At 32.1% G+C, this 21,478-nt stretch overlaps 1 protein-coding gene across 5 annotated transcripts in view; it reads left to right on the plus strand.

Moving 5' to 3' along the window:
- Positions 1-21,478, plus strand: part of RBM46 (RNA binding motif protein 46) — a 51,780-nt gene that overhangs the window by 27,622 nt on the left and 2,680 nt on the right. For 2 of the 5 annotated variants that reach the window (XM_013045631.2, XM_013045632.2), the window contains exon 5: positions 14,963-15,022. The exons of the other annotated variants lie outside the window; for them this stretch is intronic. In XM_013045631.2, coding sequence (XP_012901085.1) covers positions 14,963-15,018 — 56 coding nt within the window. In that variant the 3' untranslated portion in view covers positions 15,019-15,022. The remainder of the gene's footprint in view (positions 1-14,962; positions 15,023-21,478) is intronic. 5 annotated transcript variants of the gene reach the window in all.

Below are 21,478 nucleotides of genomic sequence, written 5' to 3' on the forward strand. Positions count from 1 at the left end.
GAGATCACGACCTGAGCCGAAGGCAGCGGCTTAACCCACTGAGCCACCCAGGCGCCCCAAGTATCTACTTTTATTAGTTAATTCCAGATATATCATCTACTCTAGAGCAAATGATTCTCTGTTCTAGAGTAATACATACTCTATGTAAGACATGATAGGCACTACCTCCAAAAATGATGCTCTTACTTCTGGGGATTCTAAATAGAAGTTTTAAATCACGAGAGTATTAATAAGTGCTCAGAGTTCTTTGTTCCTTAAATTTGTAGTATTTGCCTAAAGATACGCTAGTTATGTGTGAGCCATTATTTATCTCATAGTAAATGACATTTGGACTACAAAAATGACCTGTTTGTGGGTTTTTATATACATAATGTAGTTCAAATTTTAAGAAAGTGATTTGTTTATATACCTTCGTGCATTGTTTTGATTCAGTAAATATCATCTGTATACCACACTGATAATTCTGCTATAATTGTATCTGTAACTTTAGGTTAAAAGGTATATAGAAATGCAGTCATTAGAAAACAATCTTTTGTAATTGTATTGCCTGATAATTTGGTGAGTGTACTCAGAAATGTCTCTTTATTTTGTGTTTAAACAGCATAGCTTGTTTTTTATAAGCAGATTAACTCAAGGGATTTACATTTGAGAAACTTAAATAGATAAAAAAAATGTAAAGTAGGATATACAATTCCAGCTTCCTTATAGGCTATGTTGACCTTCACTTTTCTCTTGTACCTTTTGATTTTCTTTCATTATGTTTTCTAAAAAGGATATTATTACTAGAAATACTTTATTTTTTCAACTATTTTTAAAAAAATAGTTGTATGTGGATTTTTGTAAGACTGCAGGGCAAGCCCATTAATATTTTTTCTTGTTGCCTTTGTTTCAGCAATACACGTTCCAGTCTGCTTGTTTATTGGCCAGGTTATGGGATAAACAAATCAGTTTGCAGCTTATGTGCCATATATGTATAAGGCTTTTTTTTTTTTCCCTACCACTGCTGTGTTAATTTTTGGTTCAAGAATGACCAAATTAGTGTTTGTGAATCTATGAAGATTAAAGATTATTTTGGGCACAGAATGTATAAAATTCCAAATGAGCCATTATGAATCTTTGGAAAAAATGTTTAAAGTTATATTCTGCACTATAAATTTAATACTTAATTTAATACAAAAGTAAAAAAAAAAAAATCCAAGCAAGGACATGTTTATTAATTTAAATGATTCTTACCTGTTTGTATTATGTCTTCATGTTTCCTTGAGATTTCACGAATTAAGTTTCCTTAAGTGATCAAGAATCCCTTAGGGATTCCTCAGTCTGAAATTTAGTTTTATCAAGTATGGAATTAGTGATGATACTAGAGCATTGGAAAGCTATTCCTTTTCTCTTAAGAAGTAGAGGGGAAAAGGAGATACTAAGCAAAAATAGGATTATTTGTCCCATGAAAGCACTCTCCTAGCTTCTGAGGGGGATTTACACACATGATGAAATACTCGTAATTGTTTTTCCTTTTTCATTTCTTAAATTTTTTCCCCTATGGTTTACTTAGCAGTAGACTTAAGATTCTTTAACTTCTTTTATTACAGTGCATCTAGGATATGTGTGATTTTTCTGTTCTTTTTGCAGTCACCTACTTTGATTTAGGAACCAGTGTTTATTAAAAACTTCACTTCTCTTGGTTTTTAAAAACTTCTGTACTTTATGTTTATTTATTTATTTATTCTTATTTATTGTAGTTCATATGCAAACAAGGAGTTGCTACATTAGTGTATATGACTTGGAGAGAGAGATAGACAAACTTTTTCATCAGTCCTCTAAGGCTTCAGAAAGTAGATTGGTGATGTCAGGCACTCGTCCATTTGAATTGGTAACTAAGGGAATGATTCCATTGCCTTAATAAATGAATTTTCAGGTAATTTCTATTTTCATTTCCTTCAGTTTGATGTGCTGTATTGAGAATTTTTCTATGACAAGAAAAATTCTGTAGTCAACTCCCAAATATTTATACTTAGATATGAGATATGAATAAACCAAAACTAAATAATCCATGTATAATTGGCTTATTTATTTAATTATATTTGTTTATCCCAGGATTTGTTTACGTGTATGGTTCATCAATTCAGGAAATTTACAAACATTCTAAAGCCCTGTTATAAAACCCAACTTAGGAAAATTTGGAAACTTCTCCTCTGCTCAGTTTTCTAGGGGGGAGGATGGCATTATCTCATATTGGTGGAGTGCATGGACTTAAGTAGAATATTCATCTTCCCTCTATTTTTTTCTCTTTTTTTTCTGGTAATGGATGGGGTTATTCACTTTGATCCTTAATTAATTATCTATGAAAACTGTGAAGTGGATTAAAGACTTTCTTGTTGAAGAGAGACCACACACGAGCTGGGCGGAGGGCAGATAGAGAGGAGAGCATCTCAAGTGGACTCTCTGATGAGCAGGGAGTCTGACCTGGGGCTTGATTCCATGACCCTGAGATCCTGAGATCCTGAGAATCTGAGAATCTGAGATCTTGACCTGAGGCGAAATCAAGAGTCAGACGCTAAACTGACTGAACCACCCAGGCACCCCAGGATTCAAATTTTAAATTGAAAGAATTGAAGCAATGGGGAATTATGAGTAGGAAAATAAAGCCAAGCAAAACCAAACAATTTATTGTTTAGGGTTATATGAATATGTGGCAAAATCATTGAGAAATGCAAAGGAATGAATAACACTCAAAAATTAGGATCATGATTACTTTAAGGGTTCAGAAAGAGAAACTGGAAAGAATGCGAGAGAGACTTCTAAGTTATTGATAATTTTCTGTTTCTAAGCCTGGGGCGGTGAGTACATGTTTTTATTCTATAAATAATGTAACTGTACATTTATATTTTATATATTCTTTTTATATAACATACTTTTACAGTTAGGTAAATAAGCTGGCAAAGAATGAAAGTTTCAACCAGCCAAGCGTTGAGCTTGAATTATTTTATCAAAATTAGAATGAGTCAGTTGTATTCTAGAGATTCTCAAATTCATGTAATTCAGGGATATAGGAAAGTTGTGTTGTTTCCAGACCAAATATTTTTATTCTGCTCAGACTGTATGTGAAATGTTTTGTTTTCTTTTGGGACCTGTGGTTTAATTAATTCTTGACAACCAGGGAGGACTTGGAAAATCTAATGCAAAGTAGGACAGTGAACAATTGAAGAATTGGGGCTTTTTAGTTTATATATTCTGTATTTACAGAGGAAATACGATTGCTGTCTTCAAGTGTTGGAAGAGCTGGCACATGGTAAAAAGACTGTAATATGAAGTTCAGGGGTTAGAATTAAGTCTAATAGAGGAAAATTTCAGGGGGGCAGATTATGATTTAATATAACCCAGAACCAAGTAAGTGTTTAAAGTACTACAAGCTCTGTTTCACCCAGTTAAAAAAGAAAAAAAAATATCTTTGTTTTAAATCTCTTTATTAAACAAACGTATGGGGAAAGGAAAGATTCTTTACTAGACTATTAGAACTCTGAATTATTTTCCTTAACATCACTTAGAGCCTTGTTGTTTTGAATCCCTCTGAAAAATGTGCTTTTCAAAACTTCAGTGTAAGCAGGTTTGGCTTTGGCATTCTTATTCTCATATGAACAACCTTTTTGTTTATTACTCTTCACTCTTTTAGGCTTTCTGTTCTCCTTTTTGGTTTATTAATGGACAGCTGGCTGACTGTTAAACCTTGTTAATATATGCGTTGATTCAGTAAATACTTACCGAACACTGTACTTTGTCTATAAAGTTCTGAGAATCTGTAGTGAATCAGACCCAGTTGTTGCCTTCATAGGGTTTACCTTCTATGAAGAAGGTGCTAAGTTACAGTTCTGATAAACACTGAAGAGCTGCAGGGTATATGAGGATACATAACTGGATGACCTGACCTAACCTGAGGTGAGAGTGTTAGGGTTGTACATTGCACTTGGAAAGAATTTCTGCAAAATGAAATTCAGCACTTTATATTTAGTATAAATTTAGGCTCCGTAGACTAAAAGAGCATGGCATTTGGAGCCAGATTTCCTGAATTCAAATCCCAGCTTCATCACTTATTTGGAAAAGTTATTTTTACCTCTCTGTTCTTTAGTTTCCTCATCTATAAAAATGGGAATATTAACAGTATTTATCCCATAGGGTAGTTGTTTGTAATAAATGTGTTAAAATGTTAAAAAGCACACAGTAATGCCATTTGTGTATTTAAGTGTGTCATACAAATATTGAAAAATAACATTCAGAAAATAAATCTAAGACAACAGTTTCCAGTCATTTATAATTATAAATATTAGTAATAGTTAAGATACTTTCGATATTTATATAGGTACTATGCTAAATGCCTTGACATATAATACATTATTCTGAAACTTCCTTAGGTAAATATTACTTTAATGCCTATACGGGCTTTTTTTTGGTAACAAACGAAGAAACTGAGGCTCTAGGAAATTAAATAGTTTGCCAGGATCCCCCAGTTAGCTAAGAGACTGTATGCTCTTAGCTGCTGTTCTTTGTAACGTCACGTGATAGAAATGATAACTAACCTGAGTCTGTTAAATATTTGATAACAGACTGTGAACTTGCGGGATATTATTGGCCAGTTATTCTTCTAAAAATTAAAATGGAAGGAGATGGGTCTTTGTTCCATGCTTTTACATCCTTTTCAGAGATAGTTTTATCTTTACCAGTCCTACAAGCTCATGTATCAGACCACTTCAGTGTAGTGTGGACTTAGGACATCTATCTCAGACCTAAATGAATCATTTGATTCTAAATTACAGAGATAGGTGAACATATTTTGTTTACAAGGTAAATTTGGGATTTTAAAATTTAAGATGGACATTGACAACCAGTACTGTATGTTTCAAGGTGGCAGATGATGTTTTCTTTTCCTCTATCAGATGCTAGACAGAATCTCAAACAGGTAGAGTTTGTTTATTTCATGGTCCCTTGTTTGGTACATTCATGTTGCTCTCTGATTATACTCAAAACATCTCAAACACATAATTCAGCCATATGATTTTTCAGTCTGATTATATCTGTTTTTTCATTGTTATTTTCTTGTTCAGGAACCAATACTGGCTTGCTATTGTGATATGATAAAGTTCTCTGAACTCCACATTCTCTTGTTCAGAATGCTCTCCTGGTTTTCCCCATCTTACCTAACCATAGTCAAATACCTCTTAGTTTTGATCATCTGAAATTGTCATGCTCATGGGCACTTCCAGGCTTTTCCAAGTGGTGTTCCCTCTGCTTGGAATATTCTTCTACTTGCTGTCATTTACTTAACCTCTTATATCAAGCTTTTCTTAGACATAATAACTGCTGAGGATGACTTGTTCTTTATATTACTCAACAGTTTAGTAATTTTTATATTACTCTTTATTTTTTATTGTAAAATTTTTGACCCCTCAGGATTGTAAAGCCTAGGGACTTCATACTTTTAAAAAAAATTGTTATTATTTACTGCATTTCTATAATCTAATATTGTCTCCTCCTTTAATACTTAGCCTGTAGTGCTTTTCAAATAATTGAAAATTATCTTCACATTCTAAGATTAAAGCTAAAGATTCTTATGAAAGATAAAGACTGTACTTTGAGCAGTAACTGGAAAAGGATTGGAAAAGAAATATCTGAGATATGGAGTTGGCACAGATACAGAACAATTACATTATGAATGGTGGTTAACAGGACGTTATATAATTTTATTTCAATAAAGTAGAAATGATTAGTGTATAGTTTTTAAAATGCTGATGAAATGAGTATTTAAAAATAGTGAAATCCTTAAAATATAGACTTGGGTCATGGATTATTTTATGTTAAAGATTATAAATTATATATGTTTGTATATATATATAAATGAAATTTGGATAGTGGAAGAATAGGAGATTTTGGTTGTAGTAGAATAGAGTATATTGGATCATATGTACAATTTTATAATTTTGTTGACCATTTATTGACCAAATATTTTGTAATTTTATTTAAAAATAATTTAATGTTATTTAATTTTTTAATATTTATTGACCATTATAGCTTCTTAAGTTCATAACATAAGCCATAGTTACATATAGTGCCATCTATAACATTTGTTAAGACATCACAAATGGAAAATAATTGGCAATAGCTTATTTGCTCTATGTTCTTTCTAAACTTATTATACTGGCTTGCATTTCTTCATTCTTCTAAACAGGTGTAGAATAAGAAGATGGAGTTCTTTCAGTTTAGTTTTCTAAAGACAGGAAAAACCCTGAAAATTCAGGTTGCTCATACAGAATTTTCTTTTGGAATATACTAGAATCCTGTGCATTCAGTTATTTTCTGTTTTGAAAAGAAGAAAGAGCAGTATGCCAAACCTGAAAGTCTGAAACACAGTTCTTCATTTTTTATACTAATTATTTAAAAATTTGTATGGAATTCTTCTTCAAACTGAAAACCAGTGAAATCTTCAAAAATACACAGTATGCTTGTACAGTTAGTTTTAAGTGACTTTTAAAACATTTCATCACATGTTTATAGAACAGTTCATATCTACAATGATAGGTCTTAGTGGATATAATGAAAATAAATACCTTAATTAGTAGGAATTTTACCTAGTTTATCTTTTTTTGGCTTTTACTTCAGCATAACAGAAGACTAAAAATAACGTATCTAATGATTTCAGCTTTATAGAAAACGAGATCCTGTTTCTGATCTTTGAAATTTGATGTATCCTATTATTATTCTTGACTTTTTGACATGCCTTTTCTTTTCCCTCGTGTCTGGATTATTGAATAATCCCTTACTGAATAATCATTATGTTGTATACCTGAAACTAAAAAAAAAAAATTCTTTTGAAATAGTTTCACTGAATGAATTTATTAACAGTCAATACTTTTTAAAAGGAATAATGAATGACAAAACTAACAAATGACAAAGCACCAGTAGTAACCCTGTGTTTGACATTTACTTGAGATTCTGCTGATGGTTTTTACTTTTCCTTTGAGGATTATCATCATCTCTTCTGTACATTAACAGAAATATAATTGTCTTAGACTGATAATTTAAATCCCAGCATTTTCCCTCTTTAACTTTACTAAAGATTAACAAATAATTAATTGTAAAACTCCAGGCAGTGTGTGAAGGCCTTATGGAGGGACAACTGGTTCCGTATTTAATAGTAGTTTCAATTAGATTCTTTACTGAAAATCACCATTATAGTTTCTGAATTGCTCTGAATCATTTTTACTTTATTTTGCTAACTGTATTATGAATATAGTTTTATTTTTTAATCATAGTGATGGGTTTCTCATATATGGATATCACTATAGTAGCTGTTGTAATTCCATTTTTTTTTAACTTAGTAAGTTATTACATTACATACAGACAGAAAACTCCACAAATCATAACTATAAGCTTTGTGAATTACTACAGAGGAAATATCTGTTTAGCTACCAGTGAAAACAAAATATGAACACCTCAGAAAGTTCCTTTGTTTGTACCCCAATGCACATATTATCTCCTCTCTTCCCAAACCATCCTTCTGACTTCTGTGTTTTTGGTTTTTATACAGCATTTTATATACTTTTGTCTGGCTTCTTTTAACATTATGTTTATGAATAAAGATTGGTCCATGTTGTTGCATGTGGCAGTACGGTTCATTCACTCTCATTGATAGTAATATTCCATCAGAATGTTAGAATTTATTTGCTGTTTCTGTTGTTGATAGAAATTTGAGGTGCTTTCAGTTTGTGCTGTTCGAATAATGATGCTGTGAAGATTCTTGCATGCATTCCCGTTGAATACATGGGAGTAAAAGTGGGTCATATTTTTAAAACTTGAGTAAATAATGCCAGTTTTTCAAAATGTTTATATAAATTTACACTTCATAAGCAACATGTGGGTTTCGGTTATTCCAAATTCCTGCCAACACATGGGTATTATTAATCTTTGAAAATTTGGAACATTCTGGTTAGTATATATTGCTGTCTCCTTGAGATTTTAACTTTTATATCACTGTTTACTAATGATATCAAACATCTTTTAAAAGGATTATGGGGCATTAAGATTGATGAAATGTCTTGTTCTAAGTTTCTTGTCTCTTTATTGTAGTGGGTTGCTTTTTTTTTTTTTTTTTTATTACTTAAGATACAAGCCCCTTGTTGGATATATATTTTCTACAAATACCTTTTTCTGTGTGGCTTATCTTTCTACTCTTATTCAAGGTATACTTCGAAAAGAAGTTCTTAATTTTGGTATGGTTTAATTTATCAGTTTTTTTAAAGTTAGTCTTGGTTGTGTCCTGCTTAAGAAATCTTTGCTTACCTCAAAATCATGAAATAATTCTCCTAGAAATTGGGAATGTTTTTTCTTTTACTTTTAGTGAGGGTTTGAAGTACATGTTCATTTTATTTTACCTTCAGTATGTATAATCATTTACATAGCACTATTTATTGAAAAGACTACCCTTTTCTCATGACTCTGAAGTGCCACCTTCAGCATAGATCAAATATGTATGTGTATGTACACACATGCATACCTATGTGCACATACCTGCCTTATTCTGGGTTCATTATTTCATTGATCTAATTTAATTTACCACATTTTCTTAATTATATAACTTTGAAAAGTCTTAATTTGATAGAGAACATCTTTACATTTTTTTTCTTGATTATCTTGGCTCTTCTCAGCCCTTATGTTTCCATATGAATTTTACAATAAGATTGTTAATTTATACCAAAAAGAAGTCCTACTGGGGCTTTGATTAAAATTGAATTGTATATGCTGATCGATTTGCAAAGGAATGACATTTTATACTATTGGAACTTCTGATCCATGTATATTATAGATTTTTCCATTTATTTAGGCTTTCTTTAATTTTTCCAAATATTCAGTAGTCTGCTATATAAATTTCTCCTACATCTTTTATTAGATTTATTTGTAGGTATTTAATGTTGCTCAGTGCTAATATAAAAGGTGCCTTTTAATTTTGATTTCTGATTGCTTATATAAGTACATTTTATTTTTTATGTTTTAAATAAAATGATCTGATTCTAATGATTTGATCCTCCATTATTTTAAATTTTCTACCTACACAGTCATGTCAGCTGCAAATAATGAGCTTTTTCCTTCTTTTCTATCCTTACACTTTTCTTTTTTCTCTTGCCTTGTTGCACTGGCTAGAACCGCTTGTCCAGCATTGAATACAAATGATGATAGAAGGCATCCTTTTAAACTTTCACTATTTCTCCATTAAGGTATGATGTTTGTCATAGCTTTTATTATAGAAGCACTTTGTCACAGTAAGGGCATTTTCTTCTATTCCTAGTTTGCTAAGAGTTTTTATCAAGAATGACTTGGGTGATGAATTTTATCAAATGCTTTTTTGTATATAGTTAGATAATTATATCATTTTTGTTTTTTATTCTTTTAATGTGGTGATTTGCATTGGTGTTTCAGTGTGACATCAGTCCTGTATTTCTGTAATAGATACAATTTGGTCATCATGCATTATCTTTTTTGTGTATTGCTAAATTTGGTTTTCCTTATTTTTTTTTAAATTTAATTTAATTTTTCCAATGTTCCAAAATTCATTGTTTATGGACCACACCCATTGCTCCTTGCAATATGTGCCCTCCTTAATACCTACCATCAGGCTCACCTATCCTCTCACCTATCCTCCCTCCCCTCCAAAACCCTCAGTTTGTTTCTCATAGTCCAGTTTCTCATGGTTCATCTCCCCCTCCTGAGTTCCCCCAACTTACTTCTCCTCTCCATCTTCCAGTGCTCTTTGTGTTACTCCTTATGCTCCACAAGCAAGTGAAACCATATGATAATTGACTCTTTCTGCTTGACTTATTTCATTCAGCATAATCTCTTCCAGACCCATCCATGTTGATACAAAAGTTGGGTATTCTCCTTTCTGATGAAAGCGTAATATTCCATTGTATATATGAAACATATCTTCTTTATCCATTCGTCTGTTGAAGGGCATCTTGGCTTTTTCCACAGTTCGGCAATTGTAGCCATTGCTGCTATGAACATTGGGGTACATATGGCCCATCTTTTCACTACATCTATATCTTTGGAGTAAATAGTAGTGCAATTGCAGGATTATAGGGTAGCTTTATTTTTAATTTCTTAAGGAATCTCCACACTATTTTCCAAAGTGGCTGCATCAACTTGCATTCCTACCAACAGTGTAAGAGGTTCCCCTTTCTCCACATCCTCTCTAACTAGTGTTGTTTACTGTCTTGTTAATTTTGGCCATTCTAACTGGTGTTAGGTTGGTATCTCAATGTGGGTTTGATTTTAATTTCCCTGATGGCTAATGATTTTCTTAGCCATTTTTTCTTTTTCTTGTGTCTTTTAGCCATTTTTTCTTGTGTCTGTTAGCCATTTGTATATCTTCTTTGGAGAAGTGTCTGTTCATGTCTTCTGCCCATTTTTGGATATGATTATCTGTATTTTGGATGTTGAGTTTGAGGAGTTCTTTATAGGTCTTGAATGTCAGCCCTTTATCTGTAGTGTCATTTGTGAGTATCTTCTCCCATTCTGTGGGTTGCCTCTTTGTTTTGTTGACTGTTTCCTTTGCTGTGCAGAAGTTTTTTATCTTGATGAAGTCCCAAAAGTTCATTTTCCCTTTTGTTTCCTTTGCCTTTGGATACATGTCTTGAAAGAAGTTGCTTTCTAGTTACTGTCTATGTTCTCTTCTAGGATTCTGATGGATTCCTGCCTCACATTGATGTCTTTTATCCATTTTGAGTTTATCTTTATGTATAGTGTAGGAGAATGATTGAGTTTCATTTTTCTATACATAGCTGTCCAATTTTCCCAGCACTGTTTATTGAAGAGACTTTTGATATTTTCTTTTGGATTTTTAGACCTCTGTTTATTAGTGAGATTGGCCCATGTCTTTCTTCCTAAAAGCAGGAAGTTTTTTCTCTTTGTTCTGTGGAAGAGTTTGTATATAATTGGTATGATATATTTTTTGAATATGTGAAATACCATCAAGGAAGCCATCCTAGTTTAGAGTTTTCAGCCTTTTTTTTTTTTTTACTGTAATATATACATATTCAGGCTACAAATTTCCCCTCCTAAGGTATGGTGATCACTGTGACACAGTTTGTTGTATTTTATTTTTATTTTTATTATGTATTGATTTATTTTTATTGTGTTAACTTCTGTAGTCAGCAGTCCTCGAGTTGTTGGGTTATAGATGGATAATTCTAGTCACTGCCTCTATTGTAATAATTGTCTTCTCCCTGTGTTTCTGTGTCTTCACAGGGCAATCTTCTGTTTTCTCTACTCCTGGAAGGATACCAATCATATTAGATTAAGGCTCTATCATACTCTGCTGTGACCTCAGCTTAACTAATTTATATTTGCAATGGCTCTATTTCTGAATAAGGTCGCATTCAGAGGCATGAGTAGTTGGACTTTAGCATATCTTTTTGAGACATACAAGTCAGGGCAAGTTTGTTAATCATATTTAAATTTATGTTTCATGATTTTTTTTTTTTTTTGGTCTGCTCATTCTTTTATTGAGAGAGGGTTATAAAAACCACCCACTGTGATTATAGGTCTATTTTTATTCCTCCTTTGGTTCTTTCAGGTTTTGCATTTTATATTTTGAGGTTATATATTAGGTGTATAGAAATCCAGAATTTGTTATATTTCTCTGCTAAGTGTACCTTTTATCATTATACTGTCATTCTAGCTCTATCATGCTTTCCTGCCTTAAGCTGTACTGTACTTTTCTGATGTTAACTTAAACTTACTTATAAGCTGTCTTTTGGTTAGTTTGCATATTATATATTTTTCCATTGTGTAATTTCTACTTTTACTGTATCTTAGCCATAAGATGAGAGCAGTATATAGTTAGGTTCTGTTGTTGTTTTTGTTGATGTTTTTGTTGAAAGTCTGTTCTTTGAGTGTTTGGTTAACTTGCATTTAATTTTCTTATTGATTTGCTTAGAATCTTTCATCTTGCCATTTGCTTTCTATTCTTTGTTCTATTGCCCTATTCTCTTTTTCTTACCTGCTTTAGATAGATAATTACTTTGCCCTTTTCTCTTTTTTCAGCTGTATTAGCTGTAGAGTCTTTACTGTTCTTGTAGTAATTACCCTGTTGATTCCAACTTGGATTCTTAACCTATTAAAGTCTAATATTAATGCTTTTATCACATTCCAGACAGTGCAAGAACCTTTATACACTTCAACTTATTTCTTCTTCCAATTTCTACAGTGTCATGGTATTACCATATGTTTTATCTTTTTTTTTTTTTTAATAAGTAGTCTCCACACCCAGCATAGAGCCCAATACGAGGCTCGAACTCATCACCCTGCGACTGAGACCTGAGCAGAGATCAAGAGTCAGAGGCACCCTGGTATTTCCAAATGTTTTAAACTTGTATATTTTAGCTCCCGCATACCTAATTATAATAGTTCTTTCTAAATATATATTTGTATTCATTTACATTTACATTTTTAGCTTTTTCTTTATTCTTCATTTCCTATTTTATATCTCCAAGTTTCCTCTATACTTGTTCCTTTATATTCTGCCCAAAGAACATTCATTTGTATTTCCTTTACTTCAGTTTTGTTTACCTGAATATGTTTTTGATTCACCCACATTTTGAAAGGATATATATATATATATATATATATATATATGTACATATATATAAATAAAATAACTGCTGATCTTATATATAAGATCTTATATATATATATATATATAAGATCTTATATATAAGATCAGCAGTTATTTTCCTCTAGCCCTTTGAAGTTATAATTCCACTCTCTGTTTTCTGGTTTCCACTGTTTCTGTTGAGAAGTCAGCTGTAATTTACTTACTGTTCCTTTGAACAATCACCTCACCCCTGCGGGGAGTTTTAATATTTTCTCAATATCTGTGATTTCTGAAAGTGTCACTGTGATGTGCTTACGTACTGTTTTCTTGGCTTTTATCTTAATTGAGACTTTTCACCATGTCTAAAATCTGTGGATCAATGTTATTCACTTGTTACAGAAAGTTCTAAGTTACTTTGTTTTCAAATACTGGTTTGGTCTTGTTTTTTTCCTTCATTTTTATACAGTACTCCAGTTACACCTGTGTTAGACCTCTTTACTGTATCCCATTTATCTATTATGTTTTTTCTATGTTTTGCACTTTTTTGTATGTTTTGTCTGTGTACTTACCTCGGACCCTTTGTTCGGTTCATTAATTTTTTCAAAAATATGTGTGTAACATGCTGATAAAACCATTTATTTGGATTTAGTTCTAGGATTTCATTTGACTTATGATTTACATTTTCCCTTCAGAATTTTTAGTCTTTTATTTCCTTGAGCATATTAGGCATAGTTATTTTAATATCCAGTTCTGAAAACTTTATCTAAATTCCTTGTAGATAAGTTACTGTTGAATGTTTTTCTGTTGGTTTTAGGTCACATTGTTTTATCTTTCTGTGACTGACTATTTTTGATCGAATGTCATATATTGTCTATGAAAAGTATAGGGATAGTTTGAAAGCTAGCATGCACTTACGTTTATTTAGAGAAGATTTATATTGCTTCAGAAAGATGACCAAGGTACTGGCAATCCCAGATTGCCTTATTAATCCAGGCAGGGATCAGGAAAAGTTGAAGTTGAGTTTACTCTCTCTTAAAGTTGGTCTTCTCTTAAAAAGTTCAGTTTTATTCAGGCTCCTAGCTATCACTAGCTCCACAGCTCTAATTTTGTCCTTTTATCCTCAGAAATTTGTTTGTCTCTTGTTATCTTCCATTGGCTATCAGATCCCTCTTCAGAGATGACCAGTCCTTCTAGGGGAAAACACATCTCCAAAAGGTGTGCAAACTATGTTGGGTTTCCTTCTTATCCAAGATCACAGCCCCATAATTCTTCACTGTCTTCCTTGGTCCTTCTCAGTGCTTTTTGATAAATCCTTTTGCTTTTTAATAATTACCTGCATTTTTTAAACTCTTACTAGAAGGGTTGATGGTAGTTACCTAAGTTCATCATGTAAATAATAAAATATTTTCACTTTTTTTCTACTGAGTTATAATCTTTAAGATGGCTATTTAAAAATCTGTAGTTCTATGTGGATCATCAAACATTTTAATTTGTTCATATTTTTTTTTTGCACAATATCTTAGCATATGGTTGGATGTACATCCTGACCAGAATGCTTTAAGGGATATAAAGAGATAACCACTAAAATGTATGGATATCCAAAGTTGTACTATATATGGTTATATTATGTTTCAAGTATATAAAGTTTAGCTGTTAATAAGAAAAACTTTTTTTAAGCTTAGTATTATTTTGGCCATCTATCTCTTTTTTTTTTTTTTTTTAATTTTATTTATTTATTTGACAGAGAGAGAGAGAGAGATCACAAGTAGGCAGAGAGGCAGGCAGAGAGAGGGGGAAGCAGGCTCACTGCTGAGCAGAGAGCCAGATGTGGGGCTCGATCCCAGGACCCTGAGATCATGACCTGAGCCGAAGGCAGCGGCTTAACCCACTGAGCCACCCAGGCGCCCCCATCTATCTCTTTTTATGACAGAAAAGATACTGACATTTTTCAAATTCCTTTAAGATTCTTTGGGCTATCTTCTTATCAGAAATTGGGCAATCTTATTTGTTTTTAAAGTCCTTTATTTTATTAGTACTTTTTGGAAAAACCAATTAATAAAGACTTAATTTATATAGAGAAACATTTTTGGATTATGTATTAACTCATACTTTTCATTTATATATCAGAATACTGTTTTCTTTTTTCATCTTTGCAGAGATTCGGAAATGATAATTATTTGTCCCTTGTTTGTTTGTTCTTTAAGTTTATTTTCCTACTTACTGATTGAGTTTTTAACTAAAGTTATCAAGGATTCCATGCACTTCCAAGATTAGGGATAACATCAATCTAAAGACTCAATTCTTTTCTGTCTTCACTGATTACAGACAGGGAACATAATCTCTTCAGCCTGGACCTATGTAGAAGAATTTGGAGAAAATAAACAGGTAAGAAAAAGTCTTTTAGGAATATTAAGTGATATATTTAGTTTTCAGAAAGCCAGTTATAAATTATTCTTATGGTTATAAGAAGAGAATTTAAAATTGTCTAAAAAAGCTTGTGAAATATTTGGTTATAATAGCTTTATTAATTATAGATTTGTTAAGGAAAGTTTTAAAAAGTTAACTGGTTTCCATATTTCAGGTTCTTCTCAAAGCTTATAACATACCTAGTGTATGTTTTGAACCACTACATGTGGTAAACAGTATTTTAATGTAGATGTTGTTGGAGTGAGTGTATTATATGTAGATTTTCAGCATTTCTCAAGTTTATCTGAAAAATTTTTATCTATTTTTTTTAACTAATAAAACAACAATTATTGTTGATGCAACTTAGAATAAAAGTTACTTACTAGGATTCATGCTTTAGTTTTTCCAACATGGTGCTGAAAGGATAGGTTTTAGTAGGATATTAAAGGTAGTTTATAGTTTAAATAAAGATTACTTTCATTCAGCTTCCTTTTCACATGTTGAGGCAAAGAGATGTTGTGGTTCCCTGGGTAGAATCCATGTACTAGTTCTGTGTTCTTAAGTAAATTAACTTTCATCTTTCTGTGCCTCAATTTCCTTGTTGAAGAGGAAAATAATAGTATTTGTTTTGCAAGGCTTTTATAAGGTTTAAATAGTGCTGATGTTGTGTATAGGTAGTTTTGGCACTTATTAAGTACTCAATAATTAACTCATTAATAGAACTCATGCATTAGATACAAGGAAATGTATTTATTATGCTTGAGGCATATGACTTTATTTTTGTATATCTTAATCTTAACATAAAATTCAAATATGGATGCTATTCACAGAAATTCCTTTTACAAGATTCTGTAGTTCAAATTTTGAATTATGAGGACTAATTTTACTGATAGAAATGAGACTTGAAAAGAGTTGCCATCTTTTCTAAGGCTTTTATTCTCTCTTAACTTTTGCCCAGATAGTTTTTCTAGTGAGCTGTAGTTTTTGAGCCATACTGAAACCTAGATAACTGTAGCGCTCAGATAATAATTTTCTCATATAGGTTGCTTTTCTATTAATCTCTTCCAAATGGTTTAGGAACTGTCTTGAAAAGGAATTTGACATAATCTATTAAACAAATGTAACAGACTGGAAACTCTAGGTGTGGTTTGTTTGGTCTCTTTGGTTTTTTGAAAGGAAATCAGTTTGATTTAATTTCAGTACAAATAGCTCGACACCTGTTTTACATTTGGTCCTCTTTGAGTTCTTTTTTCATTTTTTTGTTACAGCTGAGCCTCTGAGGGCATTTGAATTTGTAATCACTGTGTTTAACATAGTTCAAGAATATTTGTTTTATTTTTAATGTTTGCCATTACATACTAGCTCTATTAAAATTTCTTCCCAAAGGGTTTTTAATGTTTATTCAGTTAAATAACAGTTTCTAAGGTCAAACGAGAGTTTGGGGAATGGTGTGTACTACATACTGCCTTAGGAAAAATCATAATGCTTATTAGTGTATAAAAAATCACTGCAGTAGCAAACTGTGTAAGTGTTAAATCCAGTTTTACTAAAATTTTTTCAGTATTTTATTTGGCTTAGGGATTCTTGTTTTGAGTACTTCAATTGTACAGTGATATACGTTGGGAAACACTGAAACTAACTGAAAGAAACACTTGGGTTTTGTTTATAACCTTAAAAAAGTATAACAAATACAATAAAGTGCACATTTAAAGGGTAGTACACTTTGGTCAGTTTTGATTTATGTATATATCTGTGAAATGATATCACAGTCAGGAAAACATTTTGCCACTCCTACAGTAACCTGTTCCTTTGTCTTCTTTTCCAGGCAACCACTGATCTGATTGCTGTTACTATAGATTAGTTTGCTTTTTCTAGAATTTCAAACCTTTGTTTTTTGAAAGCTTAAATAACAATCTTTAGGTAATTTAGGATGAAATAGTAGTAATATCTTAAAAATACGAGTACAGGTATCTGACAATTATGTTTATAAAAATTGATATATACTGTCAAAGTTTCACAGCAAGAATTTGAAACAAATCACTCAAAATTAAATAAGAAATAAATTGTAAATTTAAAAAACAATTAAAAACAAAAACAGATGATTTTTTCCCCAAAACTGAATCTGAAAAACAGAGAACTAACCAACTAGAACTTTATAAGATAAAGAAGTTAGAGATAATAACTCTCATACTTATACAGCCACCATTACTAGGATTATCATACTGAAAGCCTCCTAAAAATCATCTAAAACATAAAAACTTACCTAAGCTATTATATGAGCCTAGTCTTAGAAAAAAACATTGGTCGTGTCTACTTCTTGCTCTTTTCTGTCAGTTGCCTATAGCAAAAATTAAGTAAAGGTTAAAAATACCTTGTTTTGGTCAATATTTAATTGTAATAGGGAAAGTAAACTAGATAAAAATGCCAGTAAATTTGATAATAACTAAAGTGTTCTAGCCAAAAATATTACTTAAAAATTCTTGTTAATAATTTTTAAATATGTCGTAAGTTATAAGTTATTTAATAAGTAGTAATTTTGAAAATTTCCTCTTCTGTTTTACAGTTAGTTCTTGATAATTCTTTCCTAGGATGGAAAGGACAAAATAATTGATAAATGTCATTTACACTGTAATAGAGATTTTTTAAATCTCTCTTTGAATCCAGCCATGTTTTGTGTTCTGCATATATACAGTGCTGTGTTAACATGTTAACTTGTTAATAGGCAGGTGAAGTTTAGTGAAAGAAAGTTACTGAGTTGTTTCAGTTATGGCCTCTTTGAATTTTAGAAATTGAAATAATAAAATGGTGAAATAAAAATTTTTTCAAAAAATTTAGTAAATTTCCTATAGAAATCAAAAGAAGTACTTAAAGTATGTATTAAAGTTATGGGATATGTATTAAGGGTATGGGAAATGTGTTTCATAGATCAAAATATCAGGTGCTTCATTCTCATACACTGCTTTTAGGAGGGTAAAACAGTATAGCTATCTTAGAAAACAGTATAGTTGCCTCTAAAGTTAAACATAAAATTACCTTATGATCCAGCAAGTTGATTTCTAGTTATTTACTTCAGAGAATCGAAAGCATATATCCACATGAAATTTTGTACACATTATTCCTTAGCAGCATTATTCTTAATAGCCAACAGAGAGAAACAACCTAAATATCCATTGACTGATGAGTAGATAAACAAAATGTGGTATATTCATGCAAGGAATCCAAAGAGGAATGAAGTTCTGATATATACTACAACATGGGTGAACCTTGGAAACAAATGCTAAGGAGGTAGTTTAAAAAGACAACATAAATTGTATGATTCCATTTTTTTTTAAAGATTTTATTTATTTGACAGAGAGAGAGAATCACAAGTAGGCAGAGAGGCAGGCAGAGAGAGAGGAGGAAGCAGGCTCCCCGCTGAGCAGAGAGCCCAATGCGGGGCTTGATCCCAGGACCCTGAGATCGTGATCTGAGCCAAAAGCAGAGACTTTAACCCACTGAGCCACCCAGGCACCCCCTTCCATTTTTATTAAAAATCTAGAACAGGCAAATCAATAGAAACAGAAAAATTAGTGGTTGCTGGAGCTGGGGGAGAGGAAAGAAAGGAGTGACTGCTAAATGGTTCAGAGTTTCTGTTTAGGGTGATGAAAATATTCTGGGTCGTGTTTCTGGTTACATAACTTTGTAAATCTATTAAAAACCACTTGAATTATACTTAAAAAAGGTACATCAAAAAGGGAGTGGATTTGAAGGTAGAACTTAAATAGTTAAGGAGAAGAAGAAAAATAGTTAACAAGGAGAAGAATTATGAAGAATGTACTTACTTAATGGAAAGTTAAAGAGTATGGTCAGAAACAAATCAGAAGAAACAGATAGCTAAAAAAGTGTAGGAAGACACTTGGAGCAAATTCAGTGTAAGGTCTCCATTAAGGGTTTCCTCCCTCTTTTATATGAAGCAGAGAAGCAGTTTGAGAATCCATGGTGTTTGGTCAAGATGTGTAAGAGAATTAGAAACAAACAAATGAGACAAATAGAGTAAAGCAGCGTGTACATCCGTTGCTTAAATTTTCACTGAGAAGCATCTTGGTGGTGGTTTATCTCTTGTGTTGGTCAGAGAAAGGTAGTAGACTGAATTAACACAAAAGTGGAACTGGAAGAATGGTGGTGAAAGTGCTGCCAGTCTCTGCACTTGCTCCCAGGTCAGTGGCACAGCAGTTACTGCCTATTCACTTTCTTGCTCAATATAGCCACAGCTTCCATATGGTTGGGAATTGGGGGTCCTTTTAGCCATTACTGCTTGATTAGAATAGGCACTTAAGGTTAAGCCTGTTTCCAGTATAGATCAAAGTTACTCTATGGAAGTGTATTCTTTCCAGATATAAATATGAAATTGTAGGCAATTTGCTCAAAATGCTATCTCTAATCATTACATTAGAGCAAACTCCATTTATTTATTTTTGCAAAGGGCCTTTTCTTCAAATGAGATTCTTAGATAACATTTAGCATATAAAACGGGAATGCAGAGCTGCGTGGTTTGAATGGGAAATGTGGGGGTGAGTGGGTGCAAGCAGCAGCCAGATAGCTGAGAGCACTATTTACTGTATTTCTACCCTCTAACAACCTCTTATTAGACAACCTCTAACAAACACTTTCCCCAGCCCAGTTTTGAGAAGATATACAGAGTGAAAAAGCTGGTCAAGTAGAAATAATACTTTCCTAGGAATTAGGAGACCTAATTTTTAACTCTTTTTTCTTCATTTAACTGTGGGAGTAGCCAACAGTCACTTAATCAACCATCTTTGGTCTGTGTCACTCTTCAGTGAAAGGTGGTTAGAATTTCAGAGACTTCTGAGGACCAACCTATTCCTGGTTTATGATTTTGAATTAGAGAATTTGATTAGCTAAAAATTTTTATTATAAACAATAAAAAGTCAAACAAATAACAATAGATCAAAAGGCTTGAATACATACTTTACTAAAGAACATGTTCAGATGGGCAACTAAACACATAATTAGTTATGAGGGATTAGTCATGAGGGAAATCCAAATTAAAACCAAAATGAGATTCCATTTCACATACTGGGATAGTTATGATTCAAAACACTGGCAATACTAAATGTTGGTGAGGACATGGAACAGAGCTTTTGTATTTTACTGGTATGAATGTAAAATGGTCACATTGGAGAACTGCTGAGCAGTATCTGTCTGTCCAAAGACCCAGCAGTTCCACTCCTAGTTATTTACCCAAAAGAAATGAAAACATATATCCACAAAAAGACTCATATGAGAATATTCATAACAGCTTTGTTCATAATAGTTGAAATTTAGAAACAAATATTTATCTGTCAGCAGGTAAATGGATAAAAAATGTTATAGTGTATACATACAATAGAATACTGCTGAATAATAAAAAGTGACATACACAGCATAGTGAATCTTAGAAATTATATTGAGAGAAAGAAGCTAGGCTTAAGATATTTTAAAAAATACATTTTGTATGAAGTCTAAGACAAATCTAAGCTATAGTGAGAAATCAGAAAGTGGTTGCCTCCTGCAGAAGGGCTATTAACTGGAAAGGAACACAAGGAACTTCTGGATTGATGGGTATATTTTATATCTTGTTGCATAGGTTTATAGTTATCAGAACTCACTGAAATGGGCACATAGGATATATGCATTTCACTGTATATAAATTTGTACCTCAATTTAGAAAGTATTAAGACAGTTGAATAATTCTTAGTGTAAAACTTAAATTCTGAAATTGGCTCTGTCATTCCCTTAAGAAGGGAAAAGGGGAGGACAGATCCAAGTCTTGAGACAGAAACAGTGGGATTGAAGAGTTAAGAATATTCATTGGGAAGAAAAACCAGGGGTGGGCAAGTAAGTATATGCTAGGAATTCTGACTGACCTAATTTATTTCATAAAAATCAGTGATGCTTCCTGATTTTTATTTTCTGTGATATATATTATATGTTAGATCTAAGGAAAACACGATTCATCTAGGTTTATGTCAGTAGTTACTATCTTAAGTTTGATATGTATTGTATTTTCTGATTACCCAGATTTTTTCTGAATATATTTAGATTCTTGTAATAAAATTTACTTTTGAAATGCTTATAAAATCTTATGAACAGTGAAGCTTTTCATTTCCTAATTTTCATAGTATTCGGGGGAAATTTTTTTCTCTTGATTTATCCTGTATGAATGAGGTCAAATTTTGTATTTCAATTTAGTTTCCTTAGAAATTTGAGAAGACAACAGTTAATTAGTGTATTTTTAAATTAAAGGTTTACAGTAGGAGACTATATAAAATGCCCATTTTCAGACCTAAGTACTAAGCCAGTAGCCAGTTGCCTGGCTATTTTCTTTGTGAAATCATTCTCTGAAGATGTCTCTTATCTACATTTCAATGAACAGCCTGCATTAACTGTTGCATG

This window comes from Mustela putorius, unplaced genomic scaffold (assembly GCF_011764305.1).
Source record: "Mustela putorius furo isolate JIRA1106 unplaced genomic scaffold, ASM1176430v1.1 tig00000056_pilon_pilon_pilon, whole genome shotgun sequence".
Classification (NCBI taxonomy): Eukaryota; Metazoa; Chordata; class Mammalia; order Carnivora; family Mustelidae; genus Mustela; species Mustela putorius.